This window comes from Habropoda laboriosa, unplaced genomic scaffold (genome assembly GCF_001263275.1).
Source record: "Habropoda laboriosa isolate 0110345459 unplaced genomic scaffold, ASM126327v1 scaffold14, whole genome shotgun sequence".
Taxonomy (NCBI): Eukaryota; Metazoa; Arthropoda; class Insecta; order Hymenoptera; family Apidae; genus Habropoda; species Habropoda laboriosa.
Window position 1 is genome coordinate 1501352 of NW_017100137.1, and position 23817 is coordinate 1525168.

Here is a 23817-nt window from a genome sequence, read left to right on the forward strand (position 1 = left end):
ACTTTAATGCGAGATCTCGCGGCTGAAATGGTTTTTTCACTGTACAGTCTCGAGCAGTATCGATCAATTGCTTTTTTGTTTTTTTTTTTTTCCACGCTATGCATTTCAACGTGGCTGCAAGGCCTGATACTCTGCTGATGATCGGTTATCGAGGCGCCAGCGAATAATGTCGACATTAGCAGAACACGCTTCTCAAATACCTGCGAAATTTTCTTAAAAGTACAACAATAACAAAATTATTCTTAATCCGTCCCACATTTTCAACTCAACGCTACAACTCAATTTTCCTAATACTATCCAAAGATTTTAACAGGAGAAAAATTGAACCAGTATCAATTAGTGATGTTAATACGAATTTTTCTAATACTGAACTACGTAAACAAACGATACAATTTATCCTCGCGAATTTATACGAAAGAAATGACATTACTCTCTGGCTCCTCCGCAAGATCGTTCGATTCACATATTCCATCGAATGCCAATTCGATCGTTCCAGCTTTCCAAGAAACAATCGAAGTAACAAGTTTGACCGGTCGATGATAGACTTTCGGTGCTTAACAAACAAAAAGAAATACTTCACCACCGAAGAACCATTCTATTCGAAATAATTTTCCACGTGCATGTCTACGGGCAAACGGTTCCTTCGATTTCCTCCCTGTCGCCCAACTTTTCGTCCTGACATAAGTACGTGTGCCGAGGGAACATCGAGGAAATCGATCGAAAGAGTCGCGATGGCTCGACTAAAAGAAACCTCTAGAGAGAGAAACGTCCTTTCTTTCTTAAAATCGTTGCTTCTGACTTCGACGATCACCGTCGATACGCGGAAAAGACGGTCCCTCGTTTCGTCGCCGGTTTCATATTATTCTACTTCGTCGCATGTAACGTACGTCTGGGAAGAAAAGTGCATGGCGCAACGTGTTTCTCTCAGATGACATTTGGCAAGGATCATTTCACAGAGCAGAATTAGAATTTCCGGCAATAATTATGTACGTCTGGCCAGGAATTCTTCGCGAATTCCCGCGGAGCGCCGACGATTTCAACGCCTCGCTCGATTTCCGCTTCCGTAATAGCGGGGCGTCAGACCTCGAGACAGTGATCGAAGTTCGTCGAAATTTTCGTAATAACTTACGGAGTAATTTTTTTTTCTTATTTATGAGAGCGGTGTTGATTCTTTTTCTGTTTCTTTTTTTTTTTTTCTAGGTCAAATAGTACACCGTGATAAATTGAGGCCGGAATTATTGATAAATTTCAGCGAAGGTTTGCGTTAACTTCGAGGCTGAATGGAAAGTGGAGTAAATAAAATTCAATTGTACAGAGCTGTACATTATGATCTACAATAAATCAAGATTTCAATCTGGATTGTAATTCGAATTTGTGGAATTGATGCTTGATATTAGTGTTTTATAATTGGAATGTGCACCTAATTAACTTCAAATTTTTAACACTTTTATACATAATTTAAATAGTTTCAAAGGGTAAATAAGATAGAAGAGAAATTTTTACATAAATGCCATTTTTTCTGTTCTCCTTTCTTTTCCAAAGTCGCCATTTCTAACATGGCCTTGGAGTCTAAGATTTTTAATCAATCCGTCAAACAAATTTTTCTTCCATCTTGTTCACCCTTCGAAACCATTTAAATTACGTAGAAAAATTTTTAGAATTTGTCGATAATTAGGCGACCTGTTTTACCCGACGCACCCTGTACGTAATCGCCGAAAAATGAAAGCATGAAACCACTGCTGGCACAACTGAATGGAGTAATTAGTAACGATAATTTGAGCAATTTACATAAAGGAATTCGTTTGATTCTAGCAAAACGTAAAAATGCTGTAGGTTGCAATATTTCATATCTTTTTTTCAAGAGCAAAAAATCTTTTCAAAAGCTTTCTCTTTCTCTGTAACACGGTTTCGCTGTGAAATTTCTGTGGGAGGTTCGTGCACGTGGAGTCCTCGCGGTATAATAGACACAGACCTTGAATACTTCGAATTTCAGAGAATATTTAGACATTCGTGCCAACAGTTGTTATTTACACCGTTAGTAGGTTAAATGTCAAATTTTGACAATTTTATTGCCGACAGCGTGACAGTTGTTTAATTTCTTCACGCAGAATGTAAATGCTAAATAACGACTCTACTTCATTTTTAGACGTTAGAATACTTTTACTCATTTTTTATTAATACAGCCTTCGTTCAATTTTCCAATTCATTTGATGCACATTTGAGAAAATTATGTCGTCAAATTGTTAAACAAGATGTACATTTTTCAATGGAATTTTTATCTTCGGCATTAAAAATTCTGATTTACTTGATATTCTTGTCGACACTGGTATCGTCCACGTTATAAATGCAAGAATATACCTTATTTTATTCGCTCAATTTTTTCTATGAATAATTCATGAACGTACTCGTAAAAAAAATATATAGTGTTGCAATCGAATTTCTTTTCTCTTTAATTCGATAAATTTATCAACATGTTCCATTACTTACATTCTTCCACCAGACTTCATTTTTATCCTTCCAACTACACGAAAATTAAAAATATTTCTAAATCAGTACTGTTTTCACATCTCAGTTCACAAAGTCTAACCAATTTCAATCAAATTTCTCCTTTCGCTTTGATTCAACAAATTCGTCGGTATGTTCCATTATTCACAATTTGTCCCCAGACTTCATTTCTATCCTTCCAACTATCCTTCGATTCAGAAATTCAAACTTCGTCAAACCAAACAGAAATCCTTCGTTTCCTCATCAATCTCTCCTCCACCCTATCAAATCTCAACATTCTAAATTCCCTTAACCGTTTGAGTGCCAATCGCGCGCGATCGCGCTTCTTCTATCCTGTCCTAAAAGCGCCAGGCTGCGAAGCCCGTAATCACAGAGGGGTCGATTTTTTTCGATGCACGACTTTACGGTTACCCTTGAGTCTTAAGTAAAAAAAAATATAAAATTAATATTAATATTTATTACATGTAAGCTGAAAACAGCGCAATCGCGCTCTTTGGCATTTTCAGACACGGAATATGACGAGCGCTATCGCGCTCTTTGGCATTTTCAGACGCGGAATATGACAAGCGCTATCGCGCTCTTTGGCATTTTCAGACGCGAAATATGACGCCGCTTGGCAATTTTCGACCGGGAAATAAGAAAGGCTCGTGGCACTCAAACGGTTAACACATTCCACCAACCACAAAAGCAACCGCACCTTACTCCACGCATAGCCCTGCACTTTTCCCCAAATCTCTCCGTACGTATCACGGTGAAAGCGAGCAGAAACTGCAAACTAACGCGAACACGAGTATACACCGCGGCAAAGGACGAGCAATCGCTATTCAAAAGAGAACGAGATGGACAATCGGTCATTCGAGCGTCGTATTATTTATTAACGTTTTCCACGTTTCTTGTAAAAGTACGTATGTATTGTACTTCCGTATACACGGCGTGTGTGTGTGTGTGTTTGTATTCGTGTGTAACGATGAGACACGTGTATAAAAGTGTACCAAAAAAAAAAAAAAAGAATTTTTTTTTCGCAAAAGGGTAGGTGTGTAGGCATATAGGTACCCATTTATAGGTGCGGTAGTTTCTCTCCTTAGTCGTGTCGAAGCTTTCTTATTCGAGAAAGCTCCGAAATAGAATAGTAGTAGTGGTAGTAGTAGTAATAGTAGTAATAGTAGTAGTAGAGTAGTAGTAGTAGTAGTAGAGTAGTAGTAGGTCTGTGTGTGTCACGTTACACGTGACATGAGTTCACGCGCCGCGATCAGGCTCAGAGGCAGCTGCAACCACCGCACTGCATCACCGCGACGCCCAGCGCCACGACGCAGTACGACGACTAACAAGCCTTCTTTGCTTTCTGACATTTTGCACTTGTCGCCGAGCGTGTTCGTTTTTGTTTTTATTATTATTTATCGTTATTATTATCGTCGTTACTTTTCTCGGTAAGTTTACTTTCTTTGTTTAAATTTTACTGTTTCCGTTCGGTGTTTTGTTGGTTTTACATTCACGCACGTCAAACGATATTTTCAATGCCAATTGTTCGTGGAATTTGTATTTTATTTTATATTTTGTTTCACGCACGACGTCCGAAAAGAAAGATTTTTCTATCCGTCTCTCTCTTTCTGTTCTCATTCTTTTGTTTTTCTAATTACATTGTTTTTTTCGTTAGGTTCTTTTAAGAGATCGTCTGTCGGTTGCGTCCGTCACGAAACTCCGTTATTTCGTTTATCGGGTGTCCTTTTCTGTTTCATTTAGTTTCTGTTTTCCTCTTTTCTTTTTTCCCCCGTTTTTGACTTTTGCATTCGATGAAACTGTTCTTTTTTTTTAATTTTCTGTTCGTTCTGTGCACGTCGATCGTAACAAAACCGTCTCGATAATAACCGTGTTTCCGAACCCGCGATCGTCCATCAGAGAGACCCCGTGCGCCGTTTTCTTTCTCTTACAAAACGGCACCACCACGTTATATTTTCGTTCGTTTTCTTTTTTTTTTTCGTATGTATAGTTTTATATCGTTTTACATGTTTTATACTGTTTCGTCACTTTCACGTTATTCGCAGAGCACTTTCATAGAGCCCGAATCTATGCCCGCAGTTTATACGCAAGTCTGGAATCATATAAATGCACATATTATATAGTAAAGACAGATTTCATCTTTAGTATAATCCTTTAGAGGAACATAGTTTACTTGCACACCGCATGGCCTCAATCACGAAGCATCATCCTCACACTCAATGACGAAGAAAACCGTCACGAGGATTCTCTCCTTCCTGCACCTTGTCCCTTTTTTCCTTTCCACTGCTCGCCGTCTTACCAATTTCTCACTTTCTCTCTTTCCTCCTCCGTGCAATTATCCTTCCAATTGCTGCGATTGTTAGCACAAGTGAGAGCGTTAAAGAAAGAACTGCCAACGGTAGTTCTCTTATTCGTGGACAAAAAGGAATGATACTTCTACAAGTTCACGTAGGCGATCGTTCTACTCTGTTGTTCGAACTTCAAATGTTACTCAGCTGTGAATTTTACTTCTAACGGGTGTCACGTGTGACTGGGTGGTTCACACGGTATAGCCGGTGGAAGCGATACAGCGAGGTTGTAAAATCGGTCAGGCGTCGAAGTACTGTGCAGAGACGTGAGAAGATGGCTGGCGGGAAGGCACAGGGGGCGAGTACTTCGCTCTATCCAGTCTGTGACCCTCGCAAAATTTCAACTCTTAAGTTCTTTGGCGGCACAGACTGATGCACAAAAGAGCGTCAATTATCCGAACACCAATTGGGACCAAGGTGGTTCGGAAAATCGAACCGCTCGGATAATTAAACACGCGTGAAATTACCCAGTTTCTAACTATAGGGATTAAGCCTAAAATTAGTTATGGAATGCAGGAGTTACGACTGTAATTTCAAATGTGGTATATATTACGCGAGAGCGCCGAGTGTATTGTACTTCGTTCGGTGCTTTGTCTAATTAGGCACGCTTGAAGCTCACTTTAATGTCCAATTTCCAAGAATTGGTACAGCACTGGTTCGGATAATCGGCACTACGGTATTTAGTGCTATGCAACGGTGAGAAGATTGCCAGCGGGATGGCAGAGGGGCAGTACTTCGCTCGCATCGCCTAACTTTTCGATTCGTCGATTTTATCGCGTCGGTCAATAATTTAGGGGCCGAGAAAAAATTTGAGTCACTACCCCAACACGCCCCCCATATGTTTCCTCACTCTTGCTCCTGTAGTGATAATAATGACATCAAGTGTGCCCCATTTTTATTTTTGTGTTAGGGAATGTGGACCTACGGGGATCAGACCCGCGCTCCTTGCGCTTGTCAACTCTTCATCTCTGCATATTCGCAGGTGATCAGTCCGAAACCTACCTAAAAGCTCGTCGGATCGCTCGCTATCGCTCTAATCCACTTGGTCTAGATATGTCCCGTTCGCTCTCTTCGTCACGCGATACTACACTATCCAATTTACAGATCTGATCGGTTAGATCAATGACAACAGGTACACGTGCCCTGTCTTTGTGACTGTGCAAGAGAAGCTGGGCCTGTTGCACTATAACCAATCAGACTCGCAGTCCTCCCGCTAGTCAACTTCTCGTCTCTGCACAGTACAGGTGATCCGAGCGCCAAAATGGCAATTCGAAGGAGACAAGAAGGAAGCTCGAGCCTCGATCAAGGTCGTTCGATATCAACGCGAAATTGCTTCTTTTGATGCACTACATTTCAAAAATTTGTCTGCGCCTTAATCGTTCACAGCTGCAAGCTAATTTTTGCTAATGCGGGAATTACTATTGAGAAGGTGGCGACAAAGGCTTGCTACCGTGTGGCTTAAGTGGAATATTGTAAGCAGAAATTTTGAATATCGATTCGCAAATAATGGATAATCGGTTAACTTACGACCTCGCCATACATCGCTTCCACCGACTACACGTCCCGCGTCGAGAATCGAAAATGTAGTCGACCCTCCGGTGAAAAAGTCGAGAAGAATGACAAGCCGTGCAGCTCTGTGTCAACGCAATTATCCGCAGAACGAAAATTATTGGACAAACACGCGCGCGACAATTAAAACGACGCGTTATCCAACAGGTATTCTATGTGCGAGAAACGACGCTCGACAGGAGAGATTAATCTTTGCCGTGTCACCAATTAAACTCGCGACAATTAGGTACACGCGTTTATCTAACGGCGTGTATCGCGTGAAAAAAAATAGAGGAGAATAATCGCGACCAATTTGACGAGCGATAATTACCAGTTTTGTTCGCTCGTGTTGCACAACGTTTCGTCGCCGCTTCAACGTTTATTACTGAACAATTACTCTCGGCGAACGCATAAAAGACTGGAAACGTCGAATGAAATTTACGTAACGAAACGTAGCGTGGAAAGAATTTCACGCGATAAGAAGCGGCCGGTACGTGCAAATTGTTTAACCCTTTGCGAACTTGGCGCAACGCATTCGCAAAATTTACGCGCCGAGCGAAAAATCGACGGAGGTGAGAGAAGATGAAATTTACGTGTAATTTAGCGAATAAAAATTGAAACAGCAACACAGTTTTCTGTTTAATAATCAACCCTCTCGCTTTTGTCACTGTACGGGGCAATTTAGCACACTTTATTTATCCTGTGTTTATGTTTCTATTATTTGGCCATTGTTACGAATGGCCCTAGGCGGCCGGTCGAGATGAAACTTGGCGGGTGTTACGAAGAGCGTGAAAAGGCTCCAGATGTAAAATTCTAGCTTCGGGAATTCAGGCGTTCGGAAGATGCAGAAAGAAAATTCAAGCTACACTACTTTCCAAGGTTTCACGGGCGACCATGGTCACCTTTAGTATCCAGCGAGCGTTCAGATTTGGGTGACTATAGTCACTTTTAGCAAGGAAAGGGTTAATCGGTGTCTCGCGAGAAAAGTGAGCTGATGATTTCAATTTGACTATCAGGGCCGTATTTATGCTTTTCGAGATCCTACGCTAATATCGTCACGAGACCTCGAAAGAACAAGTCTTTCCGTTTTCAGCAGCCTCTTGTTTTCATATTATGAATTTAACATTTAAAAATAACTGCTTCATTTTGCAACTGCAACTAGGCTGTTTTTTATACTGCTGTTTGTGAGGAGTAAGGCTCTCAAACGTGGCTCCAGTTTGCGCCTAAGCCTATGTCCTGACTAGATTGTCGTACAGCGACAAAATCGTTGTCGTCCGATCTGCCGACCAACAACGACATGAAACTCGCGTCCAAATTGGCAACACATGCGACGTGACAACGATTGTGTGAATTTCAAACGAGTTTGTCTTTTGCCGCATCGCACGCAGCAAGTCCTAGGATTCGACTTCACAGACGCTCATCTCTGCTATTTTTCCGGACTTCTGTTTTTTGAAACTTTTGTTAAATTAACTCTCTTTGTAGCATATACTGATAAAATAAACTGTCATTTTCTCGCAGCTGACAGTAAACGCGGTGATGAAATTCGCCGAATTTTATCCTGTCTACTGCACGACGTTTCCTCTTTCGTGTATTTTTTCGTAATATATATTTCAAGTAACTATTTTCGCTAAGAAAAAGTAACTCAAAGTTCGACAAGGGCGTCTTGAAAACTGACCACTCTGGTCGCAAATAGTGTTCGACCAAGCATTTTGCCGCTATACGACATCTAGTCAGGACGTAGGCTAATGACAAATGCGGCAGATGTTGCTGATTCGGCTCCAAAGAGCGCTTGCTTTCCTTCGCTTGGAATCTCTGTCCGCAAAGGGTTAAAAATGTACGAGTCGAATAGGTACTCTTACAGGAAGAAACGCTCAGTTTGCGAAGGTGCAGTAAGGAGAAATTCCATCCTGTGCGCGATGGATCCAAAGATTTCGTCTTGCCGCCAAATCGACAATCGAGAGCAATCGCTTGTTTGTGCGGAAAAATTAATCGGCCCCTTTCGTGCATGATTTACGTATATTGTATCCTCTCATTTTTTTTTTCTTTTTTTCTTTTTTCATTTTATCACTCGATTCGCTCCTCCATCGCTCTACTACTCTACGCTCGATGATGCAGATACGGAAATAACGATTCTTGCGAATATTGCTACGGGGTTGAATAAACTATTTGTGGAAGAATGATTAATTATCGGTACAATGTGAATTTCTCGAGTTTGCAAAAGCTGTTTTACTTAAAAAAAAAAAAAAGAAGTGAGAAACACTAATTTATGGAAACTGAGCGATTTACTGTTCGAATGGGGAAAAAAAAACTGTTAAATAATTCAACAGCTTTGACACAAAAAAAAAAAAGAAGAAAAAATAGAATTTATGATCACTGATTAAATTCAAATGTCGAATTATCTCGAAAATAAGAATAATTTCAAGTTGTTTATGTCTATGATCATACGGCAAAATACAGAAATAAGTAGTTTAGTTTGAGGATTAGTTTACTGAACCCCTTCTTTAAGAAATGTCTGAAAACCTTCAAACTACTTCACTGTGACGATACTGATTGTAAAGTGTAGTTGTTTTAAGCTCGCGCGTACAGGACATTTTCACTGTGTGCTGCCAAAACTCTTCCACCACAACAACAATAATAACAATACTATAATTTCAATATAAATTAATTCATGAAATTTACATTTACCCTTAATACTTAACATCCATTTCAAAGCTATTCTCAGCTATTCAAAGCTGTCCCATTTCTTTCCAACTATTCTCTCGTTTCGTAGGAACTATACACGTGATCGTATTGTGCAGTGCAAGTTTAATTTTTCAAACATAAAAACGTGTTACGCCAGCACGTAGCAAAAGATAATTATTGTACCAGTATTTTGCATGTACCAGTTTCAGTTCTCTTTGAGCATAACCCATTTCATTCCGACGTTAAGAACGTACAATTTCATTTCTCGCTATTTTCCTCATTCTTCAAATTTATCTTCACAACGACTGCACCGATAATTTTTTTAACGTATGTACAGTATCTCCGTTCAATCTATACTCTCACAAATTCAACGACACGTTGCAAGCGACACGAGGAGTGACGTTAACTCAGCAATAACCTGGGTAAACACCGATCACTCAAAAGTCACCGTTTCCACGAGTCCCCGAAAATGACGTGAAATGTTAAAAATGTCGGCGACACATTGCTGCACAAAGTAGCTCGTAAAACCGAGAATCCTGCCACAGGTAAACAAACTATGTACACGTATTATTTTCACAAACAATGCAAAAACTGCACCGATAATTTTTTTAACGTATGTACAGTATCTCCGTTCAATCTGTACTCTCACAAATTCAACGACACGTTACAAGCGACACGAGGAGTGACGTTAACTCAGCAATAACCTGGGTAAACACCGATCACTCAAAAGTCACCGTTTCCACGGGTCCCCGAAAATGACGTGAAATGTTAAAAATGTCGGCGACACATTGCTGCACAAAGTAGCTCGTAACCGAGAATCCTGCCACAGGTAAACAAACTATGTACACGTATTATTTTCACAAACAATGCAAAGAATGAACATCCTCTTTCGTGGGTGTAAATGGGTTACGGAGGAGAAGAAGAAGAAGAAAACAATATAAGCGAAGAGAACGAACAAAAAGAAAAAAGAACACAAAGGTGTTCCAAACGTACGAGTGCACGGCAGACACACTAAAATAAAAAGAAAAAAACAAAAAAAAAGAAAGACGAAAAAGCGCGTTTCTGCACAAACCAGCGAATAACAGAATCATCACGATTCAGCGGTCAATCGTCAAGCATCCCTGGTGCCAGAGATACGCTACGAGTTCTACGTCAGCGATCACAGGCGGTATGCATGAATTAATTAGTCGTGGAACTATTATTATATAGAATACACTTAGAAGAAAAAAAAAAGAAGACTGCAAATATGTATGTATACAACATGTATATATTGAAAACAACAGATATACATATGTATGTATATGTGTATGTATATTTATATATTATATAATAAATAGTAACAGAGCACAGAGAATGAGAGAATACACATATATACGATATAATGCACAATATATGATCCTCGGGTTGTCACTCACGTTTGCTTGAGCACGGAGCATTTGAGTTTGGCAAGAAAGCAATGGTGATGATTGGTCGTGGTAGCAGATAGTGAATTGCTCGACTATCGTTGAACTGTTCGTTCGCGTCGGTTTCGTAAACCAAGTTTTCTCACTTACTTGACAAGAACCATGTCTGACACTTCTGTTTTCACACCGTGCTTCTTTGGGTCGTATTCTGCTATCATTGGGCGCATTGGTGTTCTCTGTAACAGGAGTTGAAGAAAAGCAACGATTAACATTAAATGCAAACGAATTTCTCAAGCGTGCGTCCATTTATACAGGATGGATCGGTAGTATAATTGTACGTCGGTGGAAGTGGTATTGAGAAGGTCGTAAAATCAGTCGTACGTAAAAAAGAAAAAAAAAAAAAGGAAAAGAAGTACGTTAAAATAGCAATTCGAGGAAGATAAGAAGCTCGAGCTTCAGGGCCGTCCGATATCAACCGGGAGGCGTTTCTTCCAATTGAGGTGTATTTGGAAAATTTGTCTGCGTCTTAATGCAGGTTCCCGTTTTCATCGATACGGGAATTATTGTTAGACAGGAGGAATGGAAATGCGATTTAGGCGCAGACAGGTTCGGAACGTTGGAGCATCTGGTAAGGGACATTATTAGGCCATTCCGTAAGTGCGTGCCGGAAGCGAAAAATATTTTAATGAAAATCCACAGAAATTCTACGGCAACGACATAATGGTCTTAAAAAGAAAAAAGGGAAAAGGGGGAATGAGAAGACGCTTACGTTCAAATTTAAAGGTTCGTTGGACATATTCATCTAAATGATCGAATTCGACACGAGCTAATGGGATGACCTAATAGCTAGAGCTAATAGTAACAAGAAATAGATAGAGAACAGCAGATCGACATGTAGGATGGTAATGAAAGGAATATGTTAAATTAAGTTAAGTCAGGGGAATGAGACTGAAAGGAACGAGTGAACCAGGCGGATAAATGGATTAAGTTAGCAATGTACAGTTAGGATTGATTGTAAATCAAGCGAACGTCGGAGCATCTGGTAAGGGATTGTAAGGAAATTAGATCGAGTTAAAATAGAGGATGCAGCGAGCGGAAGAAAGGATGAGAAGACAGAAGATTGGCTCTGAAAGTTGAAAATGGAAAGAGGTGCAATAGGGTAACGAGAAATGGATAGAAAACAGCAGATGGATAAGTGTAGGATAATAATAAAAGAAATAAGACTGAAAGCCACTGGAGGCCACAGTGAATATATACATACTACATCTGAAATGAAAGATTGTAAGCAGAAATTCTCAATATTATCTCATAAATAATGCCCTACGTCGCTTCCACCGACTATACATCTTCGAATATTACCACCTAGAATAATGCAGATTAGAGAAAAATCTTTTTCATCTTTTTTCAAATTTGTTTCGTACAAAAGCAGCTACATCAGATAGAAATTACGATGGTTTTTCGTACCGGTTAATCTTCTATTCGACAAATAATTCTCTCACTCACATACACCTGTCCCCCGATTTACACGGATATGATCGGTTCCTCAGAATACCGTGTAAATCGAAATCATGGCTTTTTGTATGAAAAACCGTGTAAATCGGGGAAGAAACTCAGTAAGTTATTTAATTAAATTCATTACACCTATCCCCCGATTTACACTGAAGATAGGTTCCTTAGAAAACCGTGTAAATCGAAAACAAACTAGAATGTGCATAATTCAGTCGTTTATTTCAACGTAAAATAAAACTAAATATATCTTAAAAAACATAAAACTAACGGTCTATTCGTAAAATGATAAACATATAAAGGTATATGTATGTAATTCATTTTACGTATAGAAACAAGAGGTATAAATTAAAAAATTTAATTACTGTTATCACTTTCGTCGACTATTAATCTTTTATTCCTGGTTGGTACGATGTCACTTTCATCACTCGATAGTACTCGATGCGATTCAAGTTCGATGTTAGATGAATTAGAAACAATTTCAGATCGGCGAGCCTTGGTAATGTAACTAACAATTGTGCTTGGTTTTTCGTCAAATCTTTATAGACCTCCTCATATTGAAACCGTGTAAAAGTGAAATCGTGTAAATAAAGTACCGTGTAAATCGGGGGATAGGTGTAGTTGGTAATTTCTGTTCATCCACCCTGTATACATTTAATAAAACATGTAATAGCTGGATATCAACGTTTCTCGTGCAATCTTCTCATCTTCGGAAACCATAATTTCAACCTTGCAAACGAATAAAAAGTATTCGTCGATTTGTAATTTATTTTCAATTAAAATTGCACGCAAAGGTGACACAATTGTTTCGTCGATTTTTCACGCCAATTTCGTTAGATTTATAAAAAAGAATACCGACAGATTGGAAAGATGCGCTGTACGTGTCGAAACTGAAACGTACGGCAGTGGAAATTGCCCCCACTTTTACGTAACCGGTAAATTATTCAACTGCGTAGCTGTTCCGATAACAATGGAATCGCGATTAGACGGTAATTACCATATCGACGAAACGGCAAGCTGCCACGTTTCCTTCGCATTACCGCCTAGTTTTTATACAATAGTAATGGTGGCTGTTCGTCGTTAATGAGAAAATTGAAAGTGGCAAATTGAAACCGAGCCGTTGCGCGATAGAAATAATTCGCCTTCGATATAGACAGTTAATTAAGAAACGTGTCGCAACCTTTGCCGAACAATGTTGCTTACTGTTGGAACGTCAGAGACATATTGTAAGAAAAAGAAATTATTTAAATATTGGCTAACATTCTAATTTTCTTTAAGGATATTAGTTCGTCGATGTTATTCGAGAGATTTACACAGAATTGCTGAAAATAAACTTTTACAATTTTTTCGCTGCAATCTCGCTGTAAGGCAGATATATTTTAACACTGGTGCACAATTTTAAGCCTCTATTTTCCAAGTTTTATACGTACAAAGGAAGTTAGTTAATTCGTGTTATTCGAGAGGTTTATACACAATTGCTAGAAATAAACGCATCGATTTGATCAAACTGGCATTTTTTATTACAAACATTTAGATAGTTAGTATTCGTAGTAAATAACGGCAGACGTAGGTACACACAGACGCACACTTTATTATGCACATTGCAGACTGATCCCCCTTTTCCACGAAAAATTCAATTTTCTATTTTAGTCCCTTAACTGGGTCGTTTCTCAATTATAAGAGTCTCTACCGTAGCTGTGCTTAAAAATAAGTTGAAACGGTGTAACTTGTCTTGTTCACAACCAATGCCAACATTAATATGGAAAGACTTCACATTTCCTTATGATTCGTAGAAAATAAAAACAATTTACGTACAACAGAATGATTCACCTAACTTAACGACCTGAAATTACTCAGGCAAAAGTTGCATAATTCCAAGAGGGACGTATATTACAGTAATTATTTTCTTCTTCTAATTGTTTCGTAATTAACGGAACACCCTGTATATCTTCACGGGAATTGAAGGAGCATTAAAAGCTGAGTAAATAAGTCTTACCGCCCTATATTTCTTTACGGGAATTAAAAGAGCATTAAAAACTGAGTAAATAAGTATTCAGGTGTAATATGTCTAAAATGAATATTTACTGAGATATTTACGATAGAGTTTCTATTCTAAAAAAGGAAAAGCATATTTCTCTATTTCAATTCTTTTAATTTCGCGTAAAGAAACACAGGGTGTTCCGTTTTAAAAAATCACGTCGACCTTCGAAATATCATATACATGTACAATTTCATTTAGGAAATTTTAATTACCTTCGAACGCAAATATCTCGAAATTCAACGAAGGAAACGATATGGTTGAGGTAGTTGAATGGGTTCTGCCACTCTCTACAAGCATATTGAGAAAAATATATATAGAGTTTCGTTTGAAAAAATAACAATAACCTTGACATCTCGTAACAAAAATGATCTTGAGAGGAAATGGTTACCACGATTACATGTGCCCCTGAAATAATGCAACTTTTGCTTCGTACACTATTGCGGGTTGTCATTTTAAGTGAACCACCTCGTACATTACAATCTGTACGAAATTAATTACTCATCTTCCCTAAGTGTAACATTAAAACTCGCTAAAGACATTGATATCGGAATTTCATTGATACGTAATCAGCTAGAAACAAAAGCAAAGCGACGTGTCCAATATCGCCAAAATAAAATACACAACAATTGCCAAAGAAAACATGGAAAATTTTCAGAGTTTCTTGCAATTTCCAAAAAGTAAAACTTACTTCTCTTCGACCATTAAACTTCAAATTTTATCAAAAAATCTCTGTATTCCTCGGACGTCTGGTTAGCAAGTGTCTCGAACGGCGAAAAAATAAAATGACCACAAATGAAACAGATATTACACGTATACTTTTAAGTGCCAAAAGAAACACGGAAAGTTTTCATAGTTTCTTGCGATTTCCAAAAAGTAGAAATAATATTCTTATTAAGTTACTAATTATTACTTTTCCTCGACTATCAGATTTCAAATTTCTGCAGGCAGATATTTGATCAGAAAATCTCTGAATTCCTCTGATGCATAATTAGCAAAAGTTAATTATCACTTTTTCTCGGCTATCAAATTTCTACGGACAAATATTTTTTTATGCATAATTAGCAAGACTTAATTATCACTTTTTCTCAACTATCAGATTCCAAATTTCTACAGGCAAATATTTGATCGAAAAATCTCTGAATTAGCAGGTATGCGGTAATTAGCAGGTACCTCGAATGGCGGTGAAATAAAATGGCCACGAGTGAAACAGATACCTATCACACGTACACTTTTAACACTCGTTTACGCAACATGCAACATTATCGAGCACCGTTCACCGTTCACGCAGGGCGGCAGTCAATGGTCCGTGGAGATAATTTTGATATCGAGTGATAAGACGACCAGTTTACAAACAGGTCCCTTGAAGTTGTATGACCGGATAATACCCACAACTTTGCTGCAACCACGCGAATGACCGTCGATCATATGGTTTAACATTGAAATGTATACACACAGAATACGAATCTATACACACATACAACATGATAACGTTGTTAATTTGCCGTATGTGAAGGTTAATAATGTAGCGTCTTTTTGTTGCATTGTTCGATGGAGTTGCACGTGAAACTTCGATTATTGCGCTTGATAGTAAAAGTACAATAAAACGTGAATACTATCTTGCAGTTTGGTATTAGACTCGGTTCTTTCTTACAACGTAAGGATATTCATAGCAGAGTGTATTTAAAGAATCTGTTTACTTTTAAATAAGTGTAAAACGACAGAGACTTCTGTTAAAAGTTAAAAACTGCCTAAGTTGTCCGAAAAGAAAGTTTCAACATATGTTTTCTACTTCTGAAAAATTCTACAATGAAAGAAAACAAGATTGAAATGAAATATTGGGGAAAAATGGGAAACAAAATTGAAATAAAATACAGCCAAAAAGAAGAAATCAAAATTGAAACAAAATGTTGAGAAAAAGACCAAAAAAGAAAAAAAAAAGAGAAATTAAATAAAATGTAAATTCTAAATATTTACAAAAGCTACGCTCCTCCATCAACACTGCTGGGTTATTCAGTTTCTCTAGTATACAGACTCCGTTGGAAGTATTCACAACACACAGCACAGTAGCTACGAAGGTAAACACACAGAGGCCAGATGTGTTTGGACATCGAGTCCATTAAAAACGAGAGGGTGATGAGTGGATTCATTGACATTTTCGGAGATCGTTGACGAGCCAACGAGGCAGTATCATTTCCGCGGTTTAGAATAGATCTGATTCTACATAAACGGCGCAATATATCGTCTCGTGTGTCAAGCAGTTGCAAACGCGTCTATGCTTCTCTATTTACTGGCGCCTGTACACAGCCAGACAACACCTATGTATATTTCGTGGTCTGCCTTTACAACCTGTTCGACCTGTCAATGGTGGCTCTTTCGTAACTGTCTCGTTCAACGAACAAAGCTGCCGTTGCTCGATTTTTATCGGTTGTCCAGTCAGCCACAGTAGCGTATCTTTTTTAACAGCAACGTGTCGGTCTCTTTCATTATGTCCCGGTCTACGTTATATTCTGGAAACTCGAGTTCGGATCACGAACGTCGATTTTCCAACCGACACTGTGCTGAAATAGATTATCGTTATCGAGCCAACATTGTCGAGTTTCAGCTGATAGCAGTTCTACTTTCATCGCGGTGGACAGTTTAATTATAATAGAACCGAAGTCGATTCAGAAATGAGCTAACAATAACCGGTGACTGGTATGTTAGGTGAATATTACGATAAAGTGAACAGAGTGAATCATTAATGGACAGAGGGTATTAGTAAAATTGATCATGTACATAGACAGCACAAAAGTTTTGACGTTTATTTAGTCTTGCTCTCTGTGTTAGAATTGTTTATCAACAAGCGTCAAATTTAGTCAATTATAACAGAATTATAATATAAGTCAATAAAAACAGAGATTTTATATCGATCAGGACACAAAATTTTCATTGGCAATGTATGTTGTTACCTTGTTCCGCACGATTATTTCAATTATGAGAAATCTACGTGTAATTAAACAGACGCACAAACAAAGCTGATCAAAGAAACAAAGTGCGTATATCGTTACGATAAAACAAATAATTCCTCTTTAGCGAGATTCCTACAAAGTGTCTTTAAAAAGCTTTACCAAGTGCAAAGCGTTAAAAAAAAAAAAAAAAAAAAAAAAAAAAAAAAAAAAAAAAAAAACAAGTCTGGCGGAAACCTTGAAAAGTCAGTCGTTTTACATTCACTGCAATCTGCAATAGTGCAATAGTATAATAAGAAATCACATTTGGATCGAGACGATCATTCGTATTCACCCTGATGTGAGGACGATCGTTCTCCCCCGTGGACAGTGAGCTCATCTCCACGTCGTGGACGCTGTCCCTGTTTCCCATTGTTTGGCTTCCGGTCAGCGTGCCGCGTCTAACATTCCTCTCGAACCTCTGTACACCACAACACTTCTCTATCTACCTTTCCCACTTTCTTTCCACCCCCCGAAGGATCCTTGCCCGAGAAGAGACACACCGATGTCAGTCGTGCGCCACGTGCTTTATTTATCTCTCAATGGTGCCAACCGGTGGTGTTCACGCCAGAGCGCCGTCTCGGCCCTATTTGCCCCTGTTCAGCTGGCAACCAGAACACGTTTATTCGTCCAAATCGAATCACGAGGGGGGTAACCACTTGAAAAGCACTCTGAGCACGTGGACGCGAACACCTCAACCAAATCCACACGTGAGGGGTATCACCAGGTATCACCACCAGGTATCACTGAAACACAGTTTGCGGAAACAAATCCAGTCACCATTCCACGACTCAATTGAAACAACGTTCGTTCTCTTCACGGCGATGTTACCGCGATCGTACTGTTGAAACATCACGAATGTGTCAGTTCGCGAGAGAGAGAAAAAAAAGATACCTGTCTCTCGTCTCTTTCACCGAGACCAGAGACGCGGAGGAGAAGTTGGCGCAAAAGTAGACCGGGGGGGGAGAAAAAAAGGGGAAGATTGGAAGTGCGAGGATTTTATTTCGAGATCCGGACCAGTCGAGAGGATAGGTCGAGGGAACACGAAACGACGACGAGTCGAGAAAATCGGGACGCGCGCTTTCTCGACGCACAACACCTCCGGCACGATTCCTCCGGGTAAACTATGCTCGTACACGGCTTCTCTAGCGGCTCTATCTACGGCACGCCGAGTGCCGCGGCGCAGAAAACCGCGGATCGTTGCCAAATCTTTCGGCAATGTCCCGAGGACGGGCTCTTTATATATCAAACGGCTACGAAAATAGGAAGAGCAAATAGACGTGGCCGTCTCACGTGAGCAGCCTGTCTCGCTCTTGCTTTTGTTGTTCCCGCCTCGTCTGACCGCTAACCAAGCTTAATAGAAGCTCTGTTTGAACTATGCGACAGATGGAGGCATTCGCGTCACATGCGTGTCTACTCCGGCCGCGGAATCGAAGGATACTCTAATTGAACGTCCGGTTCTTTTTCTCTTTCTTTCGTTTTCTGTCAGACGAATGTGGAATTCCTCGATTTCTATTTTTACCTCAGGCGGGTGGAATATTTCTCCGAGGAATGAACGTTTATCGATGAATTTAGATGTTGCGGTAGAGGTGGTGATAGAGTTCAGATTTCCGTTGCGTTTTTGTGTCATTTTAGCAGCAGCTTCGAATTTCTTTTATTGTCACGTTTCGTGAATGAGATTATCGGTCAAATCTGATTTTAGATTCGTCTTAGATTGGATCTGATTTATTTACGATTGAATATGATTTTCGTCGGTTCATTAAAAGTATGCATTTTTCTTCGTGTTACACGTTGATGTGAGCAACAATTTCGCGAAACATTGTAGGAAACTTCGTTTCAATTGTCTTTTGGCGATCATGTACGAAAATTTTCCATTCTCAATATTTATGGACAGGCTGCAAGAAAATATGCAAATATCGAAAACGTCGTTATTCTATTTTTAACAGTGCTAATGACAGCTACGAGAAGCATAGTGACACACAAATGTATTATGAATGACAGTTTTCTTAGAACAGGTACAATGAGGACGTGAGGATTTTTTTATACAGAGGAGGTACAGATTAACTTGCAAAAGTACTAGGCTAGATAAACCTTCCAATTGTTCTCATAAGTGAAGATCCAAGAAACTTCAATTAATATTAAGCATCTACATATTGTTAAGCTAATTTTAGATATAACAAATTTGTCATTGAATATATATTTATTGAAAAAATTACCAAATAAGCCTGAGTCTATTTAAGAAATGATTACATTCTGCTACATACCGGGTGTCCCAATTTTCTCCGATCAAACTTTCAAAATTTGTCAGTGTATTCTATGGGTATAAGTAAGAAAAGAATGTTATGTAAGCATGGGTCGTTTGAAGCTTCGTTAAAAAGTTACAATAAAAATACGAGATGCGAAGGGAATGGTAACGAACTTGGCGGTTACTATGATACAAGACAAGAATGACACTAGCGAAAGTAAACACAGCTCGCATAAACAGACTAGATGTACATATCGCCAATCTATTCCTATTTTGTATCATAATAACTGCGCACACCCGTTACATTCGCGTTTCCTATTATTGTTATAACTTTTTAATAAAGCTTCAAACGACCTATGTTCATATAACATTTTTCTTCTACCTATACTCATAGAACACACTGACAAAGTTTGATCGAAAAAAATTGGGACACCCTGTATATAATGCATTTAACAAGTCCTTCCGCCGTTTTGAACGTGATCAAGCAATAACAGCTAAACGTGGTAAAAATGCCACCGTTCAATACATATTACCATTGAACAGACTTCAGAAAAGGTAACACTTTCGATATACATCTATCGAAAACTAAATACTTTCAGTCAGCCATCGCGGAATGAACGATTGAAGGATGCAAAACATAATGCATCAATGACTCACTACACCTCTTCTCTGCATAGTGGCTGTAACCATAACAAAATTGATGTCAGCTCTGCAGTCAACGAACGATAGGACGGGTCAGTTGGTCGCGAATAGAACCGATTCACGAGTGTCCGTTTTATGATTTGCGCTGGTTCAGAATTCGCAGAGGCGCCCGTCAATTTGTTGACGCGTTCAAGTGTCAGAAACTTTGTTGTCCCTTATCGCGCACACGCGTCGATACCTGGCTTCGGGCCTCTATTTTCTCGTCAATTTGTTGACGCGTTCAGAAACTTTGTTGTCCCTTATCGCGCACACGCGTCGATACCTGGCTTCGGGCCTCTATTTTCGGCCACGAACGATACAGAAGCGCCCTAAAAATAATCAACGAGAATCGCGAAAGTGTTCTGTGTCCTTTGGATATGTACCGGTTGCCACCTCGAGAGATAAGCTTATCCCGCGTATAAAAACTTTTCCGAGTTCCGATCGGCTGACACCGAAACGGAAAAAATACATTGTGCTTCGCAGAGGTCGTGGACAGTTGTGTAACGATGTTGAAGATGGGCAAAAGTCAGTTGGCAGGAGACATGTTAATAGGTTTATTCGAGACGTTTTTTAATACCTATTAGATGCGTGGAAAAACTGGTGAAGACAAACTGTCGATATTGATGTTTCGAGACAGAAATAACAAGTGTTAAGTATATTCGAACATGTTAGAAGGTGAAATTAAAATGAAGTGTGTATACCGAAGGATTTGTTATAAAAAGAAGAGAATATATTTATTTTGTTCATAAATAACAGAGATTTATAAATTTAATTGTAAGTTGTAATTAAAATTTAATTTAATATTTAATAAGGGATATTTTTATTTCTTTTTTTTTTTAAAGTTATCCAAATATTCAAGATTCATTCTCTTTTAATATCTCAAACAAAAGTTTCCATTAAATAACGAAAAGATTCTCGGAATATTAAGTGATTTAAAGAGAAAGTGTAAATCTATATTTTCAGCCATTTCAGAAATAAAGCAAAAGACATAACCAGCAATTTTTTTCCAAAACTTAAAATGGTCGTACATGTGTACATCGATATTTTTCGGCAAGTTTCGATTCGAGAGAAGTATGAAAGGAAAATCATATTGCCTATTATCGCAGCGGTATTAATTTCCTCATAGAACGATAGCAAGTATCACCTTTTGCACCGGCACTCTGCCACTTAGTTCGTTTAACTGTGAACAGTACCAATCTTCCTCTCGTTGCAAATGGAACAATTGCAAATGGCACTCTGCAAATGGTCTCAATGTTATTCATGACCTAGAGTAGCACTCCTCGATGGGGTACGTCGTTTTATCCACTTAAGCGTAAGTAAAGCCAATTTTTCTACGATTGCAAATAATGGATAAAAGATCGCGCTATTAAGATACGCAAACGAAACTGTGTACACATCTTTCAAGAGGATCACTTTAATATATCTTCTCCTTTCATCTTTAGAATCGCTCTTCACCGAATAAACGCCATTTTCTCTGGTAAGGATAAAACCGAGGAATTTCATTAGGCGATCTAATTTTCGAAAAAAATCATCAGCAAGAATTCTACCGTTTATTTTCAAAATGGAGCAAGACCATTTTTTATTTTAACTACAGATTATTAAGTTCTGTCTATTGTTACCGTTAACTTCATTTTTTTTTTTTTTTTTCACAAACAGATTTGTCCCAGTTGCAAAATAAACGGCCCAATTGTTGCAAATTCAGGTGTAAATTTCTACCGTAAATTAGAAACAGTTATGTAGAATTAAGTTTCAAACGAGGTAGGATTAAACAGAGTTCAATTTTCATTGCGGGGGCCATTTTGCTTCACACATCGCGGGGGAAAGTGACTACGTTTCGAGGACCTATGGAATTATTTTCATCGAGAGTCGAGAACGTTACGGTTTCGAGATATTCCGAGGAGCTCGTGGCGTGCTGCTCCAAAAATAGAATTTTCACCGTGGTTACATCCTGCGACGACTCTGTTACGCGTTTGCTCGTTGCTGCTTCGTTTCAATCTACGCGACATATCGTCGAAAGACATTCTCCATTTCGCGTTGGTCTTGCGAAAGATCTCGCGAGATACATTTTAAGAGCCGCACCGAAGCGTATTTCTATTAAAAAGATGCATGTGTATTTTAAGACGAAAGTCTTGTCATTTTTATTGGGTTGTAACCCTTCCGCTCTGAACGGTGTATGCATATATATATATATATAATATGTAGAGTCTGTATACAGGGTGATTCACAAAACTTGTCCAGTAACTTCCAAAGTATGTGTTCTACAAGAAGTGTTTTATGTAGAAATTGCACGGTATCGAAGGGAGCATATGATGCTGACAAGGTTTTCTTAAAGAATTGACTTGTTCAAGATGGCCGTGAATTCTTGAAATGGAACGCGTATTCAAAGTATTGTGTCAAAATTTAAAAGGAGCAGTGAATTACAAGATAAAATTGTGAATTATTACACGATTGTTAGAGAGATGTGATACTGGTGATGTTTTAAAAAATGAAGAAATTGCAGCGATTTCGAAGAGTTCATTTCGTTACTATTTGCCGACGAATAATATAGTGATTTTGAGGAGTTAATTTAGCTCGCATTAAAAAAATGGAGGATCAGGATGATTTCGAAGGATATCAGAATAACGAGATTCGAAGAAAATTCGTTCGCTCCATTATGTCTACTCAGAGTATATACGCAGGTTTAATACACAGGGTGTTCCATAAGCAAAGGGGATGATTCTGCATGAAATAATGAATCGAAAATATAGAATGAAATTGTTTCAGAAGAAACTTAGTATTTGAGAAAATTCATATCATTCATAGTTATCAAAATTAGCCATCAAAGTTATCATAATCCTATGAATTTCTACTGTCAATTCCGACAAATTGGCAAGTGACGAAAACTCAGCAAGGGAAAAATTGTAGAGACAATTCACTACCTAAATCTTGTCCTCTAATCTACTTCAGCACTTATGGTTTTATTCCAACACGGTTTCTGGAGCAAACGCTTAATGAAAGGTTATTAACACGTTTATTACTGTTCCCAGTATCAACACACTATCGTGGAAAGTAGACCGCTTCAAAATAGCTCTTTAGCTTGCTTGTTTAGTAGCGAAAGAAAATAAATAAAGTACATTTGGTACACACGCGTTTACAGGAAGCGCGTTTTGATCAATCTTCTTCGAGCGTTTTCCAAGTTGCGCGGAGTATTTCACTGGCGCGGCATTAAAAACGAACAAAAGGCGACAGGAAACGTATGAATAAACTTGCTCGAATATTTTCAGTGAACGCCAGTTATTGCTCTCAGACGTGTTTCGCGGAAAAGGAAATTATTTCCATTGGTCACATTGTAGAAGTATTCTTTTCTGCAAACATTTTTCATTACACTTTCATAAACGTCTTTAGCTTCTTTAATCTTATTATATCTTCAACTGTAGAAAAGTTTTTTTGAATATTTCGAAAGCACCGGTAGAGACAGAGAAATGGACAAAAAGATGGTGATAATTTTTACTATATAAAAAAATCTTATAAAAAGAATTTTAGTAAATTCTCAAAAATTCAATACAAGTAAAGTATTATTAACAATTGTACAGGTTTCTGTATTTTTCCCTCCTATCGCAAGACTTCAATCAGCACAGTATAATTAACAAACAATATGTTTCGAGTCTGATTAGTCTACAACAAACTCAATTTTCCAAACTTAACATTACAAAAATGGTATCTTTGCAATTATTCAATTAGTTAACTCGTCGGTAATGGCACATTGCTCTGTGTAATTTTCCAAACTCGTTTACCATTAGGCTAAGGATCTTGTAAATATTCGACTGTATTATGAAAATCAGTCGTGAACTCTCACAGCTCTAAGATTCGTGGCTTGGATTACGTCACGCATCCTCGT

The 23817-nt window shown here is 38.5% G+C and overlaps 1 protein-coding gene across 6 annotated transcripts in view; it reads right to left on the minus strand.

Moving 5' to 3' along the window:
- LOC108579506 (proton-coupled amino acid transporter-like protein pathetic) overlaps positions 1-23817 on the minus strand; it is a 68591-nt gene that overhangs the window by 8418 nt on the left and 36356 nt on the right. For 2 of the 6 annotated variants that reach the window (XM_017943086.1, XM_017943078.1), the window contains one exon: positions 10634-10719. In XM_017943086.1, coding sequence (XP_017798575.1) covers positions 10634-10719 — 86 coding nt within the window. Of the gene's footprint in view, positions 1-10633; positions 10720-11306; positions 11310-14242; positions 14297-17279; positions 17845-23817 lie in introns of those variants that run through there. The other 4 variants (XM_017943069.1, XM_017943052.1, XM_017943095.1 and 1 more) reach the window with 4 other exon arrangements.